At 51.8% G+C, this 21,119-nt stretch overlaps 1 protein-coding gene across 3 annotated transcripts; it reads right to left on the reverse strand.

Moving 5' to 3' along the window:
* Positions 1-8,213: 8,213 nt before the first annotated feature.
* Positions 8,214-18,273, reverse strand: PLPP2 (phospholipid phosphatase 2). 3 transcript variants are annotated; one of them, NM_001045890.1, is made up of 6 exons: positions 18,136-18,251; positions 14,901-15,052; positions 14,469-14,743; positions 9,335-9,392; positions 8,943-9,119; positions 8,214-8,695 (listed from the first exon to the last, which is right to left on the reverse strand). In NM_001045890.1, exons 1-6 carry the CDS (start codon positions 18,185-18,187, stop codon positions 8,546-8,548), a joined length of 864 nt encoding a protein of 287 aa, NP_001039355.1. In that variant the 5' UTR covers positions 18,188-18,251; the 3' UTR covers positions 8,214-8,545. The 3 variants fall into 3 exon arrangements, with proteins under 3 accessions (NP_001039355.1, XP_010805523.1, XP_059743948.1); XM_010807221.4 differs by having other exon boundaries at positions 8,226-8,695; positions 18,177-18,273; XM_059887965.1 differs by lacking the exons at positions 8,943-9,119; positions 18,136-18,251 and adding an exon at positions 15,698-17,433 and having other exon boundaries at positions 8,226-8,695.
* Positions 18,274-21,119: the final 2,846 nt, after the last annotated feature.

Here is a 21,119-nt window from a genome sequence, read left to right on the forward strand (position 1 = left end):
TTTAATTTCATGGCTGCAATCACCACCTGCAGTGATTTTAGAGCCCAGAAAAATAAAGTCTGACACTGTTTCTACTGTTTCCCCATCTATTTCCCATGAAGTGATGGGACCGGATGCCATGATCTTCGTTTTCTGAATGTTGAGCTTTAAGCCAACTTTTTCACTCTCCACTTTCACCTTCATCAAGAGGCTTTTTAGTTCCTCTTCACTTTCTGCCATAAGGGTGGTGTCATCTGCATATCTGAGGTTATTGATATTTCTCCCGGCAATCTTGATTCCAGCTTGTGTTTCTTCCAGTCCAGTCATGTCCAACTCTGTGCAACCCCATAGACAGAAGCCTACCAGGCTCCCCCATCCCTGGGATTCTCCAGGCAAGAACACTGGAGTGGGTTGTCATTTCCTTCTCCAATGCATGAAAGTGAAAAGTGAAAGTGAAGTCGCTCAGTCGTGCCCAACTCTTAGCGACCCCATGGACTGCAGCCTACCAGGCTCCTCCATCCATGGGATTTTCCAGGCAAGAGTACTAGATGAGTGCATATGAGGATGTATGGGATTATACATACTTAAGGAGGTATCAACAAGTATGTATACATAAGTTGATAAAGTATACCTTTGTAAACAAAGCTAAAACATTTAAACTATCTTTTTCACTATCTGATCCTTCCAGAATTTGCTATCTCCACCTGACTCCCCTATGGACTTGATGGTTTACTGCCAAGAGATTAAAACTAGTTACACAAATAATGGTTAAATGTGTTCTCTTTGTTTTGAAATTGTTTCTCTCTCTTGTATGATCTTCTAAATGCTACTGTCTGTATCACTTATTTTGTCTACTTTATAAGATTGTCTCTTGCATTATCCACTGTGTAGCAAGGCCTCTGCATAGAGATACTTTATATATTTCAAAATAGAGAAAGGAATACGTCATGGCTGTATATCGTCACTTTGCTTATTTAATTCATATGCAGAGCACATCATGCGAAATGCTGAGCTGGATGAATCATAAGCTGGAATCAAGATTGCCGGGAGATATATCAACAACCTCAGATATGCAGATGATGCCATTCTAACGGCAGAAAGTGAAGAGAAACTAAAGAGCACCTTGATGAGGGAGAAAGAGGAGGGTGAAAAAGCTGACTTAAAACTCAACATTAAAAAAACTAAGATCATGGCAACTGGTCCCATCACTTCATGGCAAAAAAGAAGGGAAAAAAAACAGAAGCGGTGGCAGATTTATTTTCTTGGCTCCAAAATCACTGCGGACAGTGACTGCACCACGAAAGTAAAAGACACGTGCTCTTTGGAAGAAAAGCTATGACAAACCTAGACAGCAAATTAAAAAGCAAAGTCATCACTTTGCCAACAAAAGTCTGCTGTGGCTGTAGGTGCCCTCCATCCACCCCACAGAGCAGAGACCAGTCCCCTTACGGATTGTTACTAAATTAAGTCCTATGGACCCCGCTCAGTCCCTAGTCTGGCTGGGGCTCTGCCTCAACAGGGAAGGTTTCCTTCTTCCATTAGTAGTAGGTGATAATCAGTAGATGACTATGAAACCAAAGCCGAGACCAACACAGCACAGGCTTTATTCAGAGGCCAAAGAATGCATTAGTGAGAACTAAGTTCTCAGGTCAACTTCTCACCCACCTGGAGAGAGTGGCTTGATTATAAAGGGTAAGGGCAAAGAAGGGGTAGTGAGGCTAATGATGGGGAACCAGGTGCATTAGGGGGAGGGGCAGGGCTTTTCCAAGGGAGTGAGATGCCACCTCCTTTTTTATCATTTTTTGGTTCTACCTGTCTGGTCAGGGCAAGGTAGGTGTGTCACCTAGTATGATAATACAGTAAAATCAACATACAATGAGACTCGAGGTCTGTTGGAGGTCAGATTCGTGGCCATCTTGGTCCCAGCTGGTTCCATCTGGTTTTCTTTCTTGGTAGCTTCTTCTCTTGTCTCTGGACTCCTTTAAAGACTTCTGTTAACCCCTGCTAAAGGTAGGGGTTGGAGGGTTGTGAGCAAGGACATCCCTTTTAAAGGTGGGTTCACGGGTTTTCAGCAAGGGCCTGGAGCAGCTCTGATAACAAGCCGAGGCTGAGATGGGCAATCGATCTGACACCTGCATGAGGCTAAGGCCAGATGGGGAGGCAGTGAGCAGGGGGCAGGCAGTCAAGGGAGGTTCTGTGTTTACAGAGATGTGAACGTGGGTCCAGATGCTCACTGCCTGCAGACCCTGCTGCAGAACCTGACTTCTCTGGAAGACACTGGGTGGGGAGGGGGTATTCAGGCAGCAGGGAAGACAGCTTGCTCTGGATGTTCATGTGGGGAAGAGGGACACAGCAACAGGGGCTCCGCCTGCAAACCCCAGAACCACCCCCAGATCAGCTCCAGAACTGCTCCTGGAGTGGCAAGGAGAAGCGGGTCTCCCATCTACTAGACATGGAGGAAGGGGGGGGTGGGCAGGTCTGGGTCTTCATTGCGGCAATGGCTTTTTCTCTTGCAACAAGCAGGGGGCTACTCTCTAGTTGAGGTGCACGAGCTTCTCATTGCACTGGCTTCTCTTGTTGCAGAGCTCAGGCTCTAGAGCACGTGGGCTTCAGTAGTTGTGGTAAATGGGCTTATCTGTTCCATGGTATGTGGGATCTTCAATCCCACACAGGGATTGAACCCATATCCCTTGCACTGGCAGGCGAATGCTCAGCCACTGGACCACCAGGGAAGTCTGGCACCACGTTCTTTGACTTCAATCTTGGCAATATTTTCTGGATCTGTCTTATCAGCAAGGGTAACAAAAGCAGAGTAAACCAATGGGACTCTATCCAACTGAAAAGCTTTTCAGTGGTGACAAAGGAAACCCTCCACAAAATGAAAAGGCAGCCTACTGCATGTGAGACAATACTTGCAAACCATACATGCAAAAAAAAAGAGTTCATATTCAAAATAGACCAAGAATTCACACAATTCAAACTCCAAAGACTGAAAACGCAATTTAAAACTTGGCAGAAGATTAACATATATGCATGGATCAGTTCAATTCAGTTCAGTCGCTCAGTCGTGTCTGACTCTTTGCAACCCCATGAATCGCAGCACGCCAGGCCTCCCTGTCCATCACCAACTCCCGGAGTTTACCCAAACTCATGTCCATCAAATCAGTGATGCCATCCAGCCACCTCATCCTCTGTCGTCCCCTTCTCCTCCTGCCCCCAATCCCTCCCAGCATCAGGGTCTTTTCCAATGAGTCAACTCTTCGCATGAGGTGGCCAAAGTACTAGAGTTTCAGCCTCAGCATCAGTCCTTCCAGTGAACACCCAGGACTAATCTCCTTTAGGATGGATACTATCTATAAAATAGAGAACTAATAAAAACCTACTGAATAGCAACAGGGAACCCTACTCAGTGCTTTATGATGACCTAAATGGGAAGGAAATCAAAAGAGATACACATATACGTATAGCTGATTCACTTTGCTGTACAGCAGAAACATTGATAAGCAACTACACTCCAATAAAAATTACTTTTTTTTAAGTTTTTTCATCATTAAAAACCCAACTCTTAGCTTTAATCTTTTATAGTTTTCCTGTTCTCTATTGTATTTATTTCTCTTCTAAACTTTATTTTCTCCTTCTAATTTTGGTTCAAGTTTTTCAATAGTTCCTTGAAATCTAAGCATGCTTATTGGAGATTTTTTTCCCTTCTTAATGCAGGCATTTATCACTATAAACTTCTAGTGATAAAACTAGATAAACTCCCTCCTAGTACTGCTTTTACTGCATCTCACAAATTTTGGTAATTTGTTTTCATTTTTGTCTCAAGATACTTTTAAATTCACTTTTTATTTCTTCTTTGGCCCACTGATTATTCAAAGTGTGTTGTTTGATTTTCACCTATTTGTGAATTTTCCAGTTTTCCTTCTACTGTTGATTTCTAGTTTTCTTTCACTGTGGTCAGAAAAGATTCTTGAAATACCAGTCTTAAGACTTGTGACTTGAGAATGTGCCATACATACTTGTGAAGAATGTACACCCTGCTGTTGGGCTAAAAGTTCTACATACGTTGGTTAGGTCCATTTGGTCTATGGTGTTGTTATACAAGTCCACTGATTTTTTTGGGGGGTGGGGGATCATTAGTTCTGTTAGATCTATCCATTATCGAAAGTGGATAGTATAGTCTCCACTATAGTTGTATGGTTATTTCTCCCTTCAGTTTAATATATGCAGAAAACTCCAGTTAATGGATATAGATACTCAGCTACCAAGCATGTGGTGCTATCATCCTCTCCTTAAGTCTTTGACCTTAATCCCATCCTAACCCTAACTTCTGACCCTAACCTTAACCCCTAAAGGAAATCAGTCCTGAATACTCATTGGAGGGAATAATGCTGAGACTGAAGCTCCAATACTTTGATCACCTGATGAAAAAAACTGATTCACTAGAAAAGACCCTGATGCTAGGAAAGACTGAAGGCAGGAGGAAAAGGGGACAACAAAGGACAAGATGCCTGAATGGCATCACCACCTCAATGTACGTGAGTTTGAGCAAGCTCCGGGAGATGGTGAAGGACAGGGAAGTCAGGCGTCCTGCAGTCCACGGGGTCGTAAAAAGTCAGACACACTGAGCAATTGAACAAACAAAATTAACCCCTACCCTTCACTTTACCTCAGAACCTTAACCCTAATTAAATTCTTAATTTTAATTCTCTAAATAGTGGGGGAGGGGTCAAAAATTTTTTTAAATTTCTCTAAATAAGAATATCTCAATAGTATTCCTCTGATGACAGAAATATCCTTTATCTTCTCCTCTGCCTTCAGTGACTGATAAACTGGATTTTTGTTAATTTAAATTGAATTTTAAAAGCCTCGTGTCATCAGTGGCTTGCATATTTGGACAAAGCCCCACCTGGTACCCTGGAGTTGATGTGAGAGGTCAGTATTTTCTCCAGAGGCCAAGAAGAGATGTGCATGGCGGGGACCCGTGTACCTTTATAGGGTAGAAGCCTGTGGTCAAGCGATTCCAGCCTTCTTCCAATTGGAAATTCTTAGTGCCCTAGATTCACCCAACAATGAGGCTTTTTCAATTGTACAAACTGGGCCGCTTGGTTCCCCAAAAGTCATACTGAGAAAAATGAGGCCAACAGAAAAAACTTTAAATTCTAAGTCTGTGTCGGACATGGGAAGTCAGCAGGCTGACAGGAGACCCTGGAGCTGTCCAGCTGCTGAAAATTGCTGAAAGAGGCTTAAGAAAAATCACCAGTTTTAAAAGTTGCAGTACCAACTGCTCCCCCATAAGAGGCGCTCGACGGCTGACAGTATTCAGGGGGCTAGACAGGCAGGCTTGAGGCTACTAAGTTCCATGGCCTCAGGGGGTGACGCCCACATGGAGACCCCCTACGAATAGCCTGTCCTCGCTCAGACAGACATGAACATGGTGAGACATGAAGACACCACATCCACTGCTTTTGGTTATCAAGAGCTGAAACTTCGACAGTCACCAACATTACAAAGAGCTTCAATTAGGATTTTATGTTGTTACAACTTAAACAGTGAATGAGAAAACAAATACATGATTTTTCAACTAAGGAAGATTTACTTAGGTAGAGTTTTCCTGTTTTGAACTAATGGAAAAATTTTTCAAAATACAGTACAGAGAGTGACACAATGGATACCTATACGCAATTACTAAATTACTAAATGTTGCCACATCTTCATTCCATTTTTGTCTTGTGAAATACTGCCGGGCACAGCCCTTGAAGTTTCATTCCTGTACTCTTCAGTGTGTGTGTGCGTGCACACTCACACACGCATGCACATGCATGCTCAGTCATGCCTGATTCTTTGCAATCACATGGACTATAGCCCGCGAGGCTCCTCTGTCCATGAGATTTTCCAGGCAGGAATACTGGAGTGAGTTGCCATTTCCTCCTCCAAATACTCTTCAGTATGCACCTATAAAATAGCAAGGATGACTTCCCACAAAACCACAGCACTGTGCCACACTTCACAAACAACAGAAATTCCTGCATATGGTTCAATACTCAAGCTAGGAGGGGTTTTCCAAAGCCTATTAACAACTGATGGTTAGGGGGATATTGAACATGGAGAGCATACCATGAGAAATGATATTTACCTGGCTAAGAATCTAGGAGCTGCCCATGAGAATCAACTAAATACCACCACCACCATCCCCCACTGTATAGAGAGGAAAAAAGAAAAGTACAATTTTTGCTGTAGAACCATAAGGAGCATAAACCTCAGATTACACATAAGAGCTTCCCACAGCTCTGTCTGGGTGTAGCAATATGTCCCAGTGTTTCAGTGTGATCATATACGGATGCCTGGATTTGTAAGAAACAGTGAACCTGAGACAGAGCATCTCTGCTCTTCTCAATAAGATGCAGCCAGTGCATGCACCACCTCCCAAGGGCTGTGAGCTGCCTGAAGACCCTTTGGGGATGGACTCTCCTCTGCTCTCACGCTGTGGTTCCTTAGGGTCTTTGTTGAGCCCGAGACCCTCCCAGAGTCAAGGCCAAGAAGCATACTCTCATCTCCCTCCTCCTGCGCTTCTGCTCCTCAAGGTCATCGGGGCAATGGAGTTCTTCATCTCCAGGGAGGGCTGCTAGGCTCCATGTCTGCCTCCAAGCATTAAATTATCCTGCTCAGTCCTGCAAGGGCTTCAGAATAAGATGGGTTCTAGGTGCAGATAAAATGGAAACAGACACTTAGAAAGAAACCACCCATTTTGCTCAGACCTTTGATGAAGATTAAACTTCCTACTTACACTGTGACTGCACAGATGAGCTCTGTCTGCTCAGAAAGTTTCAGGGACACTGGCCCATCGGCGGCCAGGCCCAGAAGCTCCAGTGTCACCTAGGACACCTTCCTGGCGCCGGGAGTCCTCGCTGTCTGCTTCACTTCCCGACTCCCACTCGGGCCCACACTTCCCTCTACTGCCCATTCTCTAAATTTTTCCCAATTATGAAGTCTCCCCCACAGAGCTTTCAAACCCATTTTCCCTTTTTGAGGTGTGTTTGTGGCCATATCTGTGCTGCTTCCCTGACATTCACTGATGTGGACGGTGAGGGAGGGGTTCCCATTCCAAGGCAGAGGGCGCAGGGGCTACGTACACAGGGTCCATGTAGCAGGAGGGGCAGAGTCAGCTTGACTGAGGGAGTTGGGGGACTGGGAACTCCAGGGGCTCAGCTGCAGGTGGGCACTGCTGAGATGGGACAATTGGGGAGCAGGGGTCCCGGTCATTAAAGGGGAGTGACTCTGAGGCCTGGGTGGGAAGGGGGTGCATATATCCCTGAGCAGAAACGGGACAAGGAGCCTGCTCCAGGCCCAAACAGCACATGTCATCTTCCACATAACAACCCTGGCAGAATGGGGTACTGCCCCCTCACTGGACCTGGGCATAGCCCTGCACACAGTCATCTCTGGGGTGCTGGCCATGCTCCTCAGTTCAGTTCAGTCACTCAGCCATGTCTGACTCTTTGTGACTCCATGAATTGCAGCACACCAGGCCTCCCTGTCCATCACCAACTCCCGGAGTTCACTCAAACTCATGTCCATCGACTTGGTGATGCCACCCAGCCATCTCATCCTCTGTCATCCCCTTCTCCTCTTGCCCCCAATCCCTCCCAGCATCAGAGTCTTTTCCAAAGAGTCAACTCTTCGCATGAGGTGGCCAAAGTATTGGAGTTTCAGCTTTACCATCAGTCCTTCCAAAGAACACCCAGGACTGATCTCCTTTAGAATGGACTGGTTGGATCTCCTTGCAGTCCAAGGGACTCTCAAAAGTTTTCTCCAACACCACAGTTCAAAAGCATCAATTCTCCTACCCACATCCAAATCTCTGGCCTGCTCCGGGTCCCCCAGCAGACACATCCTTACTGTGGAGACACTTCTCCGCCCAACCAGGACTCAGGACTCTCCTAGCCTCTCAGGCCTTGGGGGCCAAACAAGAGCAGGTACCTTTTGTTCAGGGCTCCCTCCCTCTGCAGGGTGACCCCAACCTTAGCATGGGCCTGCAGAAGACTGGACCAGTCTGGCAGTCAGCTTTCCTTCCACTTACCTCCCTCCCATAAGACCAGAGTAGCAACCCAGGCATGGCTGACCCACCCAGCTATGCCCACACCTGGGCTCAGCTGAGCCCCCGACCAGCAAGCACCCCCCCCAACCCCTGCTGTAGGAACAGAGTCCTCAGAACGGCCACAAGAAACAGGTACTGATAACATTCATCAAGCAAATGCCCTATTTTACTAAAAATCCACGTATACATTACATTTTACAAAAACAGCATCCGTCAGGATCTCTCAGTCCCTTCCCTAAGCCAACAAAAGATGGGGGCTCCGAGGAAGCGTTCCCCTCCAAATGCTAGGGCTGCCCCAGGCATCCTCAGACCCCTGGTCCAGTGCACAGAAGGTGGAGTTAGTGGAGCCCCTGCCAGGATCCAGCCTGGGGCCTGTGCAGGGCTCTCACCACCATGCTAAGTGAGGGGCCTGCCGGGACCATGGACACGCTGCCCCCACCAGAGCCCCAGCTGGATGCAGCTCCGGCCTCAGGAGGAAGACACAGGGTACCCGTAGTGGTTGCAGTCAGTCTCGCCCAGGGCCAGCGTCAGCGACAGGCTGGGCTTCCGTTCCAGGTCCTCCTCTTCTGGGCAGTGCTGCGGGGGCCGAGCTTTGAAGAAGTCGGAGATGTACCGGACCTGGCAGAGAAGAGGGAGGCAGGAGCTGCTTGGGTGGGAACAAGACAGGCCAGGCAGGCTGGGCACAGTGGGGCAGGGGAGCCCAGGAGTTGAAGGGCCTCTGGGGGGATCAATGAGAGAGCAGAGTTGGGGTCTTAAGGGAAGATGGGAGCACAGGGCAAGGGTCTTGGAGAGGCAGCCCAGAGAGGGCAGGGGTCCCAGAGTGGGGTCTCTGGTCAGGGCAGGGGTTCAGGGCCTGGGAGCTCACAGTGAGGCTGGCCACCAGCGCCCCCTGCAGGAGGCCGACGAGAACGTCACTCCAGTGGTGTTTGTGGTCAGAAACGCGGGTGTAGCCCACGTACAGGGCGAAGGCTACCAGGAAGAACTGAACGGTGGGCCGCAGCAGCCGTGCCCACTTCCAGCAGAGCCGGGCCTGCACGTAGAGCTGCGGTCCGAGAGCAGAGTCAGTCGGGCACCCACCAGGCCCACCTTGCCCGCCACGTGGACGGCAACCCTGGGGCCACAAGCCTAGAATCCCCAGACACGGGGCCCCCAGTTTTTATCAACATGCCAGAACCTCCACCTCCGCCCTGGCTCTCCCAAGGCCCAGGGAAGGGCTGGCCACGGCCACAACACGCCAGTCACATACAGCAGACTCACCGCCAAGAATACCATGCAGTACATGCCAAAGGAGGAGTGTCCGGAGTAGAAGGACAACCTGAGAGACAGAGGGTGGTGGGGTCATGGAGTGGTGTGGAGAGGGCAGCCAGAGGATTTACTCTGTCCTCAGCCTCCAGACACCCGGCCCCCGCCTCGCCCCCCAGGGTCCAGGACTTTATGTAAAAACATGGAGAGTGCTGGATGCCCTCAGTCCTTCCCTTTCCAATTTTCTGACCATGTGGTCAAGTCTCATGGGCTTTAAGGCATCACCACGAAGCTGCTTCAGGCCCTGAAGGCAGAACCCAGGACCCACAACTGGGTCCAGACAGCAGTTCCACTTTCACTGTGTTTCTTCTCAAGATTATTTTCCACCTGTGCTCACTGATATAAGGTTTGCATTTTCTTTTTATAGAATTTCAAGTTTTAACAAAGGACATCAAAGGAGTAAGTCAAGGCTGCATATTGTCTCCTTGCTTATTTAACTTATATGCAGAGTACAACATGCGAAATGACAGGCTGGAAGAAGCTCAAGCTGGAATCAAGACTGCCAGGAGAAATATCAATAACCTCAGATAAGCAGATGACACCACCCTCATGGCAGAAAGTGAAGAGGAACTAAAGAGCCTCTTGATGAAGGTGAAAGAGGAGAGTGAAAAGGCTGGCTTAAAACTCAACACTCAAAATACAAAGATCATGGCATCTGGTCCCATCACTTCATGACAAATAGATGGGGGAAAAATGGAAACAGTGACAGACTTTATTTTCTTGGGCTCTAAAATCACTGAGGACGGTGACTGCAGCCATGAAATTAAAAGACACTTGCTCCTTGGAAGAAAAGCTATGACAAACCTACACATATTAAAACACCTACACATATTAAAAAGCAGAGACATCACTGTGCCAACAAATGTCTGCACAGTAAAAGCTATGGTTTTTCCAGTAGTCAAGTATGGATGTGAGTTGGACCATTAAGAAGGCTGGGCACCGAAAAATTGATGCTTTTGAACTGTGGTGCTAGAGAAGACTCTTGAGAGTCCTGTGGACCGCAAGGAGATCAAACCAGTCAATCCTAAAGGAAATCAACCCTGAATATTCACTGGAAGGACTGATGTTGAAGCTGAAGCTGCAGTTCTTTGGCCACCTGATGCAAAGAGCCAACTCACTAGAAAAGACCCTGATTCTGGGAAAGATTGAAGGCAGGAGGAGAAGGGGACGACAGAAAATGAGACTGCCGGATGACATCGCCGACTCAGTGGACATGAGTTTGAGCAAGCTCCAGGAGATGGTGAAGGACAGGGAAGCCTGGTATGGTGCAGTCCATGGGGTCATGAGGAGTCAGACACAATTGAGCAACTGAACAGCAACAAAGGACATCAATGGACAAGAAAGAAAATGGCAGATTGAGAGACCCCACCCCATGAAAGAGACTGGAAAACTGACAATGGTCAGAGCCAGACTGGCGGTGGCATGTGAACCAGAGAAAGGAGCAGACCTACCTCCCAATGCCTGAGACTGTACGGTCCTGACCAGTGCCTCCCTGGAGCACTGGCCATAAACACTGACAGCAAATGCAACAGTCACCACTGCCTGGGGCAGTAAATGCAGGACAGGAAGGCTAGCCAAGACGCCGAGAGGAAAGGCCAGGGTGAGCTGCTCTGCAGAATGAGGCTGGGAATCCAGGGGCCAGGCTGGGCCCATCAGCAAAGACCTGCCAAGGTGCTCCTCTCTCCGCTCTGGCCAACTCGCAGACGTGTCAATTGACACAGCCCACATGGCACATGTACCCTAACATATACATGTACCCACACAGCACACATACCTCAAAACACACATATCCATAGGGCACACGTACCCCAACACAGCACACAAACCCCAACACACACGTACCCCACACGGCATATATACCCCAACACAGCAATGTACCCCAACACAGCAACTCACCCCAACACACACATACCCCACACAGCACACTTACTCCAACACACACTACCACAACTCAGCATACATAAAACAACATGGCACAAGTACCCCCCACAGCACACCTACTCCAACATACACACACCCCAGTACACAGACCCCAACATAGCAGATGTACCTCACATGGCACATGTACCCCAACACACACATACCTCAACATTCACGTACCCCACACAGCGCACAAAGCCCATCTGTAAAATGAAAACTTGTCTTACGTGGATCCAGGTATTTAAGGACATATCTGTTTACTCACTAGCTTATCACTCAGCTAACAGCACAACTTCACGGCCACTCATGACAAAGAACAAAGACTTTACAAAATTAGTTCAGAACACTTACCTAGCAAACAACCAATGACAACAAACAACAAAAACAACAGAAGAATCTGGTTTCCAGATGTATGCTACATTATATGCATGTATGCTGCATTATAACATTAAAAATGCTCAGGGAAAGGGGACATATGTATACCTGTAGCCAATTCATGTTGATGTATGGCAAAAACCATCACAATATTATAATTATCCTCCAATTAAAATTAATTAATTAATTTAAAGAAAACTGCCCAGGGACTTCCCTGGTGATCCAGTGGCTAAGCCTCCCAACTCCCAGTGCAGGCAGCCCAGTTCCATCCTTGGTCAGGGATCTAGATCCCACATGCTACAACTAAGATAGACCTGGTGCAGCAAAATAAGTAAATAAATAAACAGTTTAAATATATTTATGTAAAACAAACCAAAAAAAAAAGCGCCAAGTTTTCAATAACAATAAATATTTATAATAGATGCACAAAGAAATGTGCGAAATGCCCAGGGGGAAAAGTCTTTTACTAGAAGCAGTCGCTAAGAGACTCAGATATCAGACTTACTAGATAAAGGCTTTTTTTTTTAAGTTTGGTAGATAAAGACTTTTAATCTGCCATTTAAAATATGTTCAGAGAGCTAAAGTGAGAATGATGTCTGACCTAATAGAAGAGTACCAAAAAGAAACAGAAGTTTTAAGAAGGAATCAAATAGAAATTCTGGAGTTCAAAACTATAGTATGTGGAAGATGAAATCACCAGAGGGGCTCAAAAGCAGACTGTGCAGACAGAAGAGCATGTGAACACGGAGACAGGTCAATTAAGACTTTTGGTCTAAGGAACAAAAAATGAAAGGAATGGAGACAGTTCAATGAACTTCAGTCTTGTGGAACACCATCCAATGTACCAACATATGTACAACAGAAGTCCCAAAAGGAGAACAGAGAAAGGGGCAGAAAGAATATTTCAAGAGGAAATGCCTAATAACTTCCCACGTTTGATGACAAACATCCATCCACACACCCCAAAGGCTCAATGAACTCCAAACAGGATAAACTCTAAGACCGCACAGCACAGTCAAGCTACCAAAAGATGGTAAAGATCTCAAGAGCTGCAAGGGAAGGCATTCGTTGTGTACAAGAAATCCTCAATAAGATGAACAGCTAATTTCCCATCAGAAACCATGGAGGCCAGAAGGATTTCAAGTACTGAAAGAGAAAACCCTGTGAATCATGAATTCTACATGTGGCAAAATGATCCTGTAAAAATAAAAAGAAGTTTAGACATTTCCAAACAAACAAGAACCAATAAAATCCATAGCTGATATGCCTACAAGCTCTATGAGAAATGCTAAAAGGAGTCTTCCATGGAGGAATGAAGGATACTAGTCAGTAACTCAAATCTACAAAAAAGACACAAAAGACACCAGTAAAAGTAATTACAAAACATAAACAGCAGCGTGAATGTATTCTGGTGTATAATCCTATATTTCCCTACATGATTTAGAAAAGAAAAAATCAGCTAAAGAAAAAAAACTAGACTAACTGGATGATTCCGCAGTAGATATCACATTATTATGCTATCCATCTGAAAGTAATACAATGTGGCAACTATGGGCTTCCCAGGTGGCACTAGTGGTAAAGAACCCACCTGCCAATGCAGGAGACATAAGAGACGCGGGTTCGATCCCTGAGTTGGGTAGATCCCCTGGAGGACAGGGTTTCCTTGGTGGCTCAGTGGGTATAAGAATCTGCCTGCAATGCAGGAGACTGGGTTCAATCCCTTGGTCGGGAAGATCCCTTGGAGAAGGACATGGGAACACACTCCAGTATTCTTGCCTGGGAAATCCCATGGACAGAGGAGCCTGGTGGGCTACCAGCCCATTGGGTCGCAAAGAGTCAGACAAAACTGAGGTGACTTAACATGGCAAATATAGCTTCATTTTTTTAAAACCATATAAAACATTTATTATGAATCTATGTTGATGAGAACATGATGTATAAAGATAAAATCTGTGACAATAACCTCATAAGGGGGTGGAGACACATGGCTGCAAACGTTTTGCACAGTAAGCACCTATGAACAGAAAAAGCAGTAATGGGGAAAAAAGCAGGAATGGAGAAATTCTTTTTAAAAGATATAATATATAGAAAACAAATAACAAGACAAAGGACATTCACTGTGAGAAAAGGATCAATCCATTCAGAGATATAACAACAAAGATGCAAGCACCTTAACTTGGAAACACTGCAGAATCCAGATCTGAAAGGACAGAGGGCGTGATTCCACAGATAGGAAATGTTCAAAACAAGCCGAGCCAAAAACACAGAGTGGGTTCCTGGTTGTCAGGGGCTGGGGTGGGGGTGACAGCTCATGGGCTTTGTGTGTGTGTGATGAAAATATTCTAGAATATTAGAGGGAGACGGATGCGCACCTGGGAATGCACTAGAAACCAACAAATTGTGCATATCAAGATGGTTAAATTGGTGGATTTTATGTTTGGGGAATTTTATTAAATTTTTTAAAGAAGGAAAATAGACATCAATCAAATGAAAAGTTCACCAGTAGAGATGGTGAGAGGACAGAGCAGAACGTGAGGGTGGGGACCTGACATTTCGGGGAGGTGGGTCACCCCTCCTGACACCTCCTGCTCTGCCCCAGGGCCAGATACCCCAGCCCCAGCTAAGCTCCTTGCTGGTATGATGCAAGTACAGGCACCTCCAGGCCTTGCTCCTGCCCATTCTCTCCACCTTCTCAACCTGGCAGCTCACCCTGCAATACACAGCTCCTGAGGGCCCTTCTGCAACCCCCACCCTCCTCCCCGGGCGGGGCATCTGTGGTCCAAGCACTGCCCACCTGGACTCCGTGACGTTAGCAGAGCTCCCCCTGCACACCTCCACCTGCACATACGCCGAGCAGTTGACGCGGCTCCAGTCAGGGTCACACACAGCCAGGAAGTTGGGCCGCAGGCGGCCGGTCATGTACTTGGCCAGGTCTGTCAGGGACTGGCTCACTGCTGCCCCAAACAGGAACGTCCCCACCACCTTGTAGAGGGCGGCCAGGTAGTTGTTGAAATCAGAGCGGGAGTAGAGGCGGTCCGTGTACACCAGGTAGGCTTCCCCAGCCGACACCTGCAGGCAGCAGCCAGGGTCTTCAGGGTTCCCAGCCTCTCTGAGGTCACTGGGGAACTGGGGACCCAAGAGGGCTCTCTTCCGCACAAACGCCACCCCAAGCAGGACTGGACCTGCCAACGCCCCAGCTGCCACCCCGCACACCCTCCTGCCTTACAAGGATGACAGTGGCTGTGATGATGACCCCGGCCATGAGCCCATGGGTGATGGTGTCTGGACGGTAGGGGTATCGGATGGAGTCATCTCCACAGTAGAAACCTCGCTTGTACGGAGTGTTGACGAACGTCAGGATGGCGCAGGGCAGAGCGGCTGGGGGCGTGGGAGGAGAGGAAGCCTGTAGCCATGAGGTGCTCCCCACAGCTGCTCCCCAGCTGAGCCCCACACTCAGCTGTGCCTTCATCCGGCACCTGGACCCGGCCTCGGCCTCCCTCCGGGTCTCCTCACCTCCCTGCCCACCCGACAGTCAGGAGGAGCTTTCCTCATGGTAAATGAGAGGTCGCCACCCTGGTTAAAACCCCTTGTGATTCCCCTTCATCATCAGATCAACACTCAGGTCCTGCCCAGGCCAAGCATCCACCCTCTGCACACCGCCCACCCTCTCCCACCCCTTGCTTCTCTCCAGCCTCCTCCACTCTGCCCTTCACCCAAAGCCAGCAGGCAGCCAGCCGGGCCTCTGCTCACAGCGCACTGGCTGCCCAGAACAGTTCTGACTGACTCCCGTCTGCCCCATTGACCGCCCCACTCCTGGGGCCCCTCTCACAGCCTTTCTCCAGGGTCCTCACTTTGTGTAATCTGCAATCACCCTGTGATCCCTGAATGACTCCCCAGACACTGCTCCCCACAGTGAGCACCTGGAGGGCCTGCCATCATCAAGGACTATCTCTGGAGCCTTCTCAGGTGGGGCCTGGCAGAGGTAAGTGTCTTCCCAGGTGGTGCTAGTGGTAAAAAACTCACCTGCCAATGCAGGAGATATAGAGACTTCGGATCGATCCCTGGGTTGGGAAGATCCCTTGGAGGAGGGCATGGCAACCCACTCCAGTATTCCTGCCTGGAGAATCCCATGGACAGAGGAGCCTGGCAGGCTACCGTCCATAGGGTTGCAAAGAATCGGACACTACTTAAGTGACTTAGCACACATACACACAAAATGAGAATGCCCTGCTTGTTGTTCTAGGGTTGGCCACAGACCAGGAACACCTGGTGAGACATCTGTATCCACATGCTGTCCCTGAGCCAGCCACACAGGGACCGGACAGCCCCGGCCCAGGCCAGGGAGCTCAGTCCAAAGGTACATTCAGGAGTCACAAGTCATGACCAGACCCTGCCTGGCACAGCCGCAGCCCCGGAGTCCAGAGGCCCCAGGAGCCAAGGGCGGCCTGGGGCACAGGGCTCCCCGCCACCCCAGGGTGGGAGCACAGAGACAAACCCAAGCAGGGTGCCCTTTGGCCCTGGCAGAGCAGGTGACGTGAAAAAGGGTGTGACCAGAGCAAGGGGAGGGCAGGGCCACACCCCCTTCCAAAGGTCAAGTTCAGGGCCCTGGGGACCACCCATGATGGTGCTGGTGCTGGGAAAGGCTCGATGAAGAACACAGAGGTCTGGCTCATGGAGCTGAGGGGCTGGGAATAAAAATAACAGGCATGGCAAGACTGGGAGGTGACCGTGGCTGTCAGTGGAGTGTTGGGCAGGACACATGGGGAAGGTGGCTTCGAAATTCAGAGGACATCTGGGGAAGAGCACCCCCAGAGGGGCGGCCAGAACAAAGGCTGGAGAGTCTGGAAAGCCGAGTGCTGGGGGGAGCAAGGTGGGGTGAGCAGAGGGAGCAGGCTGGAGACAGAGAGGCTGAGGAGCAGAGCCCTGCAGGGGTGGGGAAGGGGGCTAGAAGAGGCTGAGAAACCAAGTCGAACCCCACTCGCAGGGCCTGAGCAGAGCAGGGGCTCCCATAGCAGGGGGGCAGTGAGTCAACCTCCAACTCCCGTCCCCCAGGCCCAGCCCTTTCCCCTGGAGATCCTAATCTCCAGGGTCAGAACTGGGACCAGGCTCTCCTGGGATTCAGGAGTCCGCTGCCTCCCTCTGCCTGAGCCGCTCCGGCTCAGGTGTCCCCACGGCAGACACGCCAGAGCCTTCCTGACCTGGTGTCGACCCCCGTGTTTCCCTCGGGGCCCTGTCACCATCTAAAACTGAACTGCTGCTGCACTGAAGCTTCTAGACTGGGAGCTGGGTCCGCCTGGGCCCCAGTCCCTGGCACACGGGCAACCCCACCCAACCTAATCTCTACTCAGTCACCCCTGGCTGTGTGACCTCCAGAGGGAAGCCAAACATCCCTGGGTGGAAACTGGGGGACACAGCAGCACCCCCTCACAGGCTGACTGGAGGAAAAGGTTTAATTATCACAGGCGTCATAGTGTCTGGTATACAGTAAGTGCCACAAAAATGATTAAAGACGTGCTCAGGAAAGGATGCCCAAGGTGGGCAGACACACACAACCCCCTCTCCCAGGACTTCCAGCTGCCACCTGGCCCTTCCCAAAAGGGGTCACTTCTGGAATTTGGGGGCAGGCACTGCCTCGGCCTGCAGCCAGGGCAGACCCCTCCCGTCCCAGCGGAGGCGCAGGAACCAGACTGGGGGGAGGGCAGTTGAGGCTGGAGGGGCCCCTCCCAGCGCAGGGGTAGAATTCCGGGGCCATTGTCCGCACAGCCCCGGAGCAAACACTCAGCCTTTGTTTCCGAGCCCCTGGGGGGGGTGGGGTGGGGCAGAGGGGGCTGGGGCTGCCCCTTCCCCCAAACTGGCCCGCAAACCCGCCCGACAGGTTTGATTCGCGCCACCCCGAGGCCCCCCGTTCGACAACAGCCGGGGGCCCGGTTTCTCTCCCGGACTCTCTCCCAGCTCTCCCAGGCCCGAGACCGGAGGGCGAGTGTTCGAATCCCACCACAGCCCGGGCGCCCCCGGCCGGGGCTCCGCCCTCCCAAAACCAGCCGACCCGAGCCTGGCGCGCGGCGGAGGGCCTACAGGGGCGCCCCGCGGCCGCGCCCCCCGCCCTGACTGCCCCACCCGGCCGCCGCCCGCGTGAATCACCAGCCCGGCCTGGCCAGGCGAGGCGGGCGGTGGAGGGGGTGGGGGTGGCGAGCGGCCCCGGAGGCGACTTCCTGCTGCTGCGGAGGGGCAAGGGGCACCGACCCCTCCGACCGGAGGCCCGCGGGGGAAACCAAGGCCCGGGAGGGCGCGAGCAGACGTCGGGGCCGGTGGAGGGGGCGAGGAGGTGACCCAAGGCTCCGCCCACCTCCGGAGGTCTCCAAGGGGTGGGGGCCCCCGGTCCTACAAAAGTTCGGGGGGATCGGGGACAGGGCCGCCCGGGAAGGGGTCCCCCCACGCCCCCAGGCTCCTGAGGCTCTTACCGACCAGCACGCACAGCACGTCGAGCAGTACGAAGACCCACCTCCGCTCCATGCCGCCCCCGCCCGGGCCGCGCCCGCGACCCCCGGCGCCCGTCCCACCGCGTCCCGTCGCGTACCGGCTGGGCCGCAGGGTCACATGGCCTCGGAGCCCGGCCCAGCCAGGGGGTGGGGAGTGGGGGGGGGGGGGGGAATGAGGGGGGGCAGGGCCCGGGAGGGGCGGACGGGGCGGGGCCGCCTGGGGAGGGGGCGGACTCTGCCCCCGCCCCGCCCGCGGCCCGCGGGGGTGGGGCGGGGCGTGGGTAACCGGGTAGGTACCTGCCCGCGACTGGAGGAGGGTTGCGGGTCTAGGAGCTGGCAGGGTCGCCGGCGCCCAGCACGCCCCCCGCCCCCAACGGGAAGCTGAGGCCGGGGGATCGCCAGTCCGGGGTCACCCCGCAGCGTTCGCGTCCGGCCGCACGCCCCGGGCACCCACACATTGGATCGTCTGAGTCTGGTCGGGAGAAAGAACGAACAAACGAAGGAATGTGTGAGGGGCAGCCGGACAGGCCGGCAGGACGGGGCGTGGAGGACGGAGCTCGTGTACCCCAGGACCGTCCCTGCGGGCCCCTCGGCGCGCCTCGGTTTCCTCTTTGGGGCACTCGAGCCCCTGTGTGCGCGTCTGAATACTTCTGAACCAGGAAGTGTCTACAAACCGATGGGGCGTCGTGGCTTAACTGTAGGGTTTTTTTCTTTCCTCTTGGTGCTTAAAATCCTGGTGGCCCTTATACATCCCCGGCATTTGAAAGTCATTTCCTCAACGCCCACCCGGTTTGTGCCAGGCCCTGCTCCCATGTGGCACACTTCCCACCCCCGTTTACAGGGAGCAAGTCTTGCCCAGAGGACTTGCTCACACACTGCAAAGGGTAAACTTAGGGTCGTGTCCTACGTCCCCTCCAGGTCCCAAGGACTAAGCTGGGACGTGCCGGGGTTCGACACACCCGCACTGGATTCTTTGGGCCGCAACCATATGAGAGGCGTTGAGGAGTGTCATCACCTCCGGGAGAGCCCTGGACACAAGAGGACACGGGAGGTTCTGCCACTCTCTCAAAGTCACACAGGGAGAATAGGCAGGGCTGGGGTTTGAACCCAAGCACTCTGGCCCTAGCCCCACCCCGCCAACAATCTGAAAACAGATGTTCTGGACTGTTTTTTTTTAGAGATGAAGGGAGCCAGGTCCAGAGAGGAGCATCCTCCAAGGTCAAGCAGCTGAGAGGTGGACTCAGTGCCCCCTTCCTGACGGAGCGGGGGTCGACAGAGAGGCAAGGTGTTGAGGTGGGGGTGACAGTGCCCAGTTCATCTATGGCTCCTCCACCCCTGGACAGACGGTGGGGTTGACATGGTGCCTCTGGGCCGAGTCCCCGGAACCCGGGAACGACTTTCCTTAAGCAGTTCAGCAGACTCCAGCACCACCACCACCCAGCCCCTACACACACTCAGAATAACTCGGCCCACCCCCAGGACATGAGCAGGTTCTGCATGGAAACTAGACCTGGATTTTCCGTCTGCAGTGTGGCAGACAGTGGGAGGCACGTCCCAGCAACCCCCGCTTTCAACCGCACACCCAGGAGCTGGAGAAGGCACATCCTCAAAACACAGCTCCCTCCCTCACCCCTGACTTCCTCCCAGGCGTCCCGAGGAATCAGATTACTCGCCCGCAGGGCTTCCCTCGGTCTGGGCGGGGGAGGGGCTGTCGCCAGGATCTGGTTCAGGTTGGGAGGTGGGGGAGCTCTCGAAGTCCTGGACTCCGGCTGACGCGCTCCTGCCCCAGTCTCTGCCTCTGCCCATTGGCTCCTCCGGCTGCACTCAGACAGGGAGGGGCGGCCCCGTCCATCCGTCATTCATTCATTCATTCGTCAGTTCACTCATTCAAGCGGCGGAACTACCTGACAAAATACCTGTGTAGGTGCCTGAGTCACACGTCACACGGATGATTTCCGGCATCTTTATTGGTCACTTTCCACATCAGCCTGGCTGCGATCGGGTGACTGACCACCCCTCTCCCGTGGTCTTGACACTTTCAGTCAAGGGTAGGGAGGTGCAGCACGGTACTGGCATGGATGAAATGAGCACCTACTGTGTGCTGGAAGGGGCAGCCTGGGGGTGGGGCTATGGGGTTGGGCCCAAGAGTGGGAAGGAGCAAGAGGCCAGGTGGCTGGACAGAGGGCTGCCCTCCCTTCCCTGCTGACATGGGCAGGGATGGGATCACATGGTGAGAGCAGCACAGATTCGGGTCAGGGCTGGAATTAGGGCTAGCTGGGAAATCCGCCTTGGGCCGAGGCTGACCCTGAGGACAGAGCCCAAACTGGGAGGCACTTATGTAACTGAGCCCCTAGAGACCTCACCTCCCCTCTTGCCTGGCAGTTGGCTGCTTTGCTGCACCTGAGGGACTAGGGGTTGGCTCCAGTGTTATAACGATGCAGGAAGAGGTGCCTGGGGGTGAGTGGAGAGGCTGGCATAAAGCAGGTGCCCCCCACCCAGTGCACCTCCAGCCCTGCCCCTCTGCACTTCCCTTGGGGCTTAGACATAAGAGACCCGGGTTCGATCCCTGGGTCAGGAAGATCCCCTGGAGAAGGAAACGGCAACCCACTCCTGTATTCGTGCCTGGAAAAGTCGCAAAGAGTAGGACACGACTAAAGTGACTTAGCACTGCAGCACTGTTGCTCCCAGGACTCAGCACGACCACCCAGTCAGGAACTGGGTGACCTCCAGTTCAGCCCCAAGTCCACATCCAGGAGCTCAGGTCCCGGTGACATCGCCCCTCATGCAGGCCCCCTCCCTCCCCTGCTGTACACTCAGTCTGCTTCTGCTGATCCCCAGCCTGGAGCTTTAGGAGGCAGGACGGACTGACCTGGCGCTCCACTGCTGCTTCAGAACCCAGATGAGTCCATGAGCAACGACTGGCCCAGCAGCCAGAGCGAGAGCTCCACAGGATCAACACAGGCCCA

This window comes from Bos taurus, chromosome 7, assembly GCF_002263795.3.
Source record: "Bos taurus isolate L1 Dominette 01449 registration number 42190680 breed Hereford chromosome 7, ARS-UCD2.0, whole genome shotgun sequence".
NCBI classification, from domain to species: domain Eukaryota; kingdom Metazoa; phylum Chordata; class Mammalia; order Artiodactyla; family Bovidae; genus Bos; species Bos taurus.

Excerpts from the sequence above, each read along its gene's own strand:
- PLPP2 (NM_001045890.1), bottom strand. The coding sequence starts at position 18,187 with ATGGAGCGGAGGTGGGTCTTCGTACTGCTCGACGTGCTGTGCGTGCTG. Across the intron at positions 15,053-18,135 it reads CGTGCTGTGCGTGCTGGTCG|CCGCTCTGCCCTGCGCCATC; the intron begins GTAAGAGCCTCA and ends CCACGCCCCCAG. Across the intron at positions 9,120-9,334 it reads ACTGCATGGTATTCTTGGCG|CTCTACGTGCAGGCCCGGCT; the intron begins GTGAGTCTGCTG and ends CTCGGACCGCAG.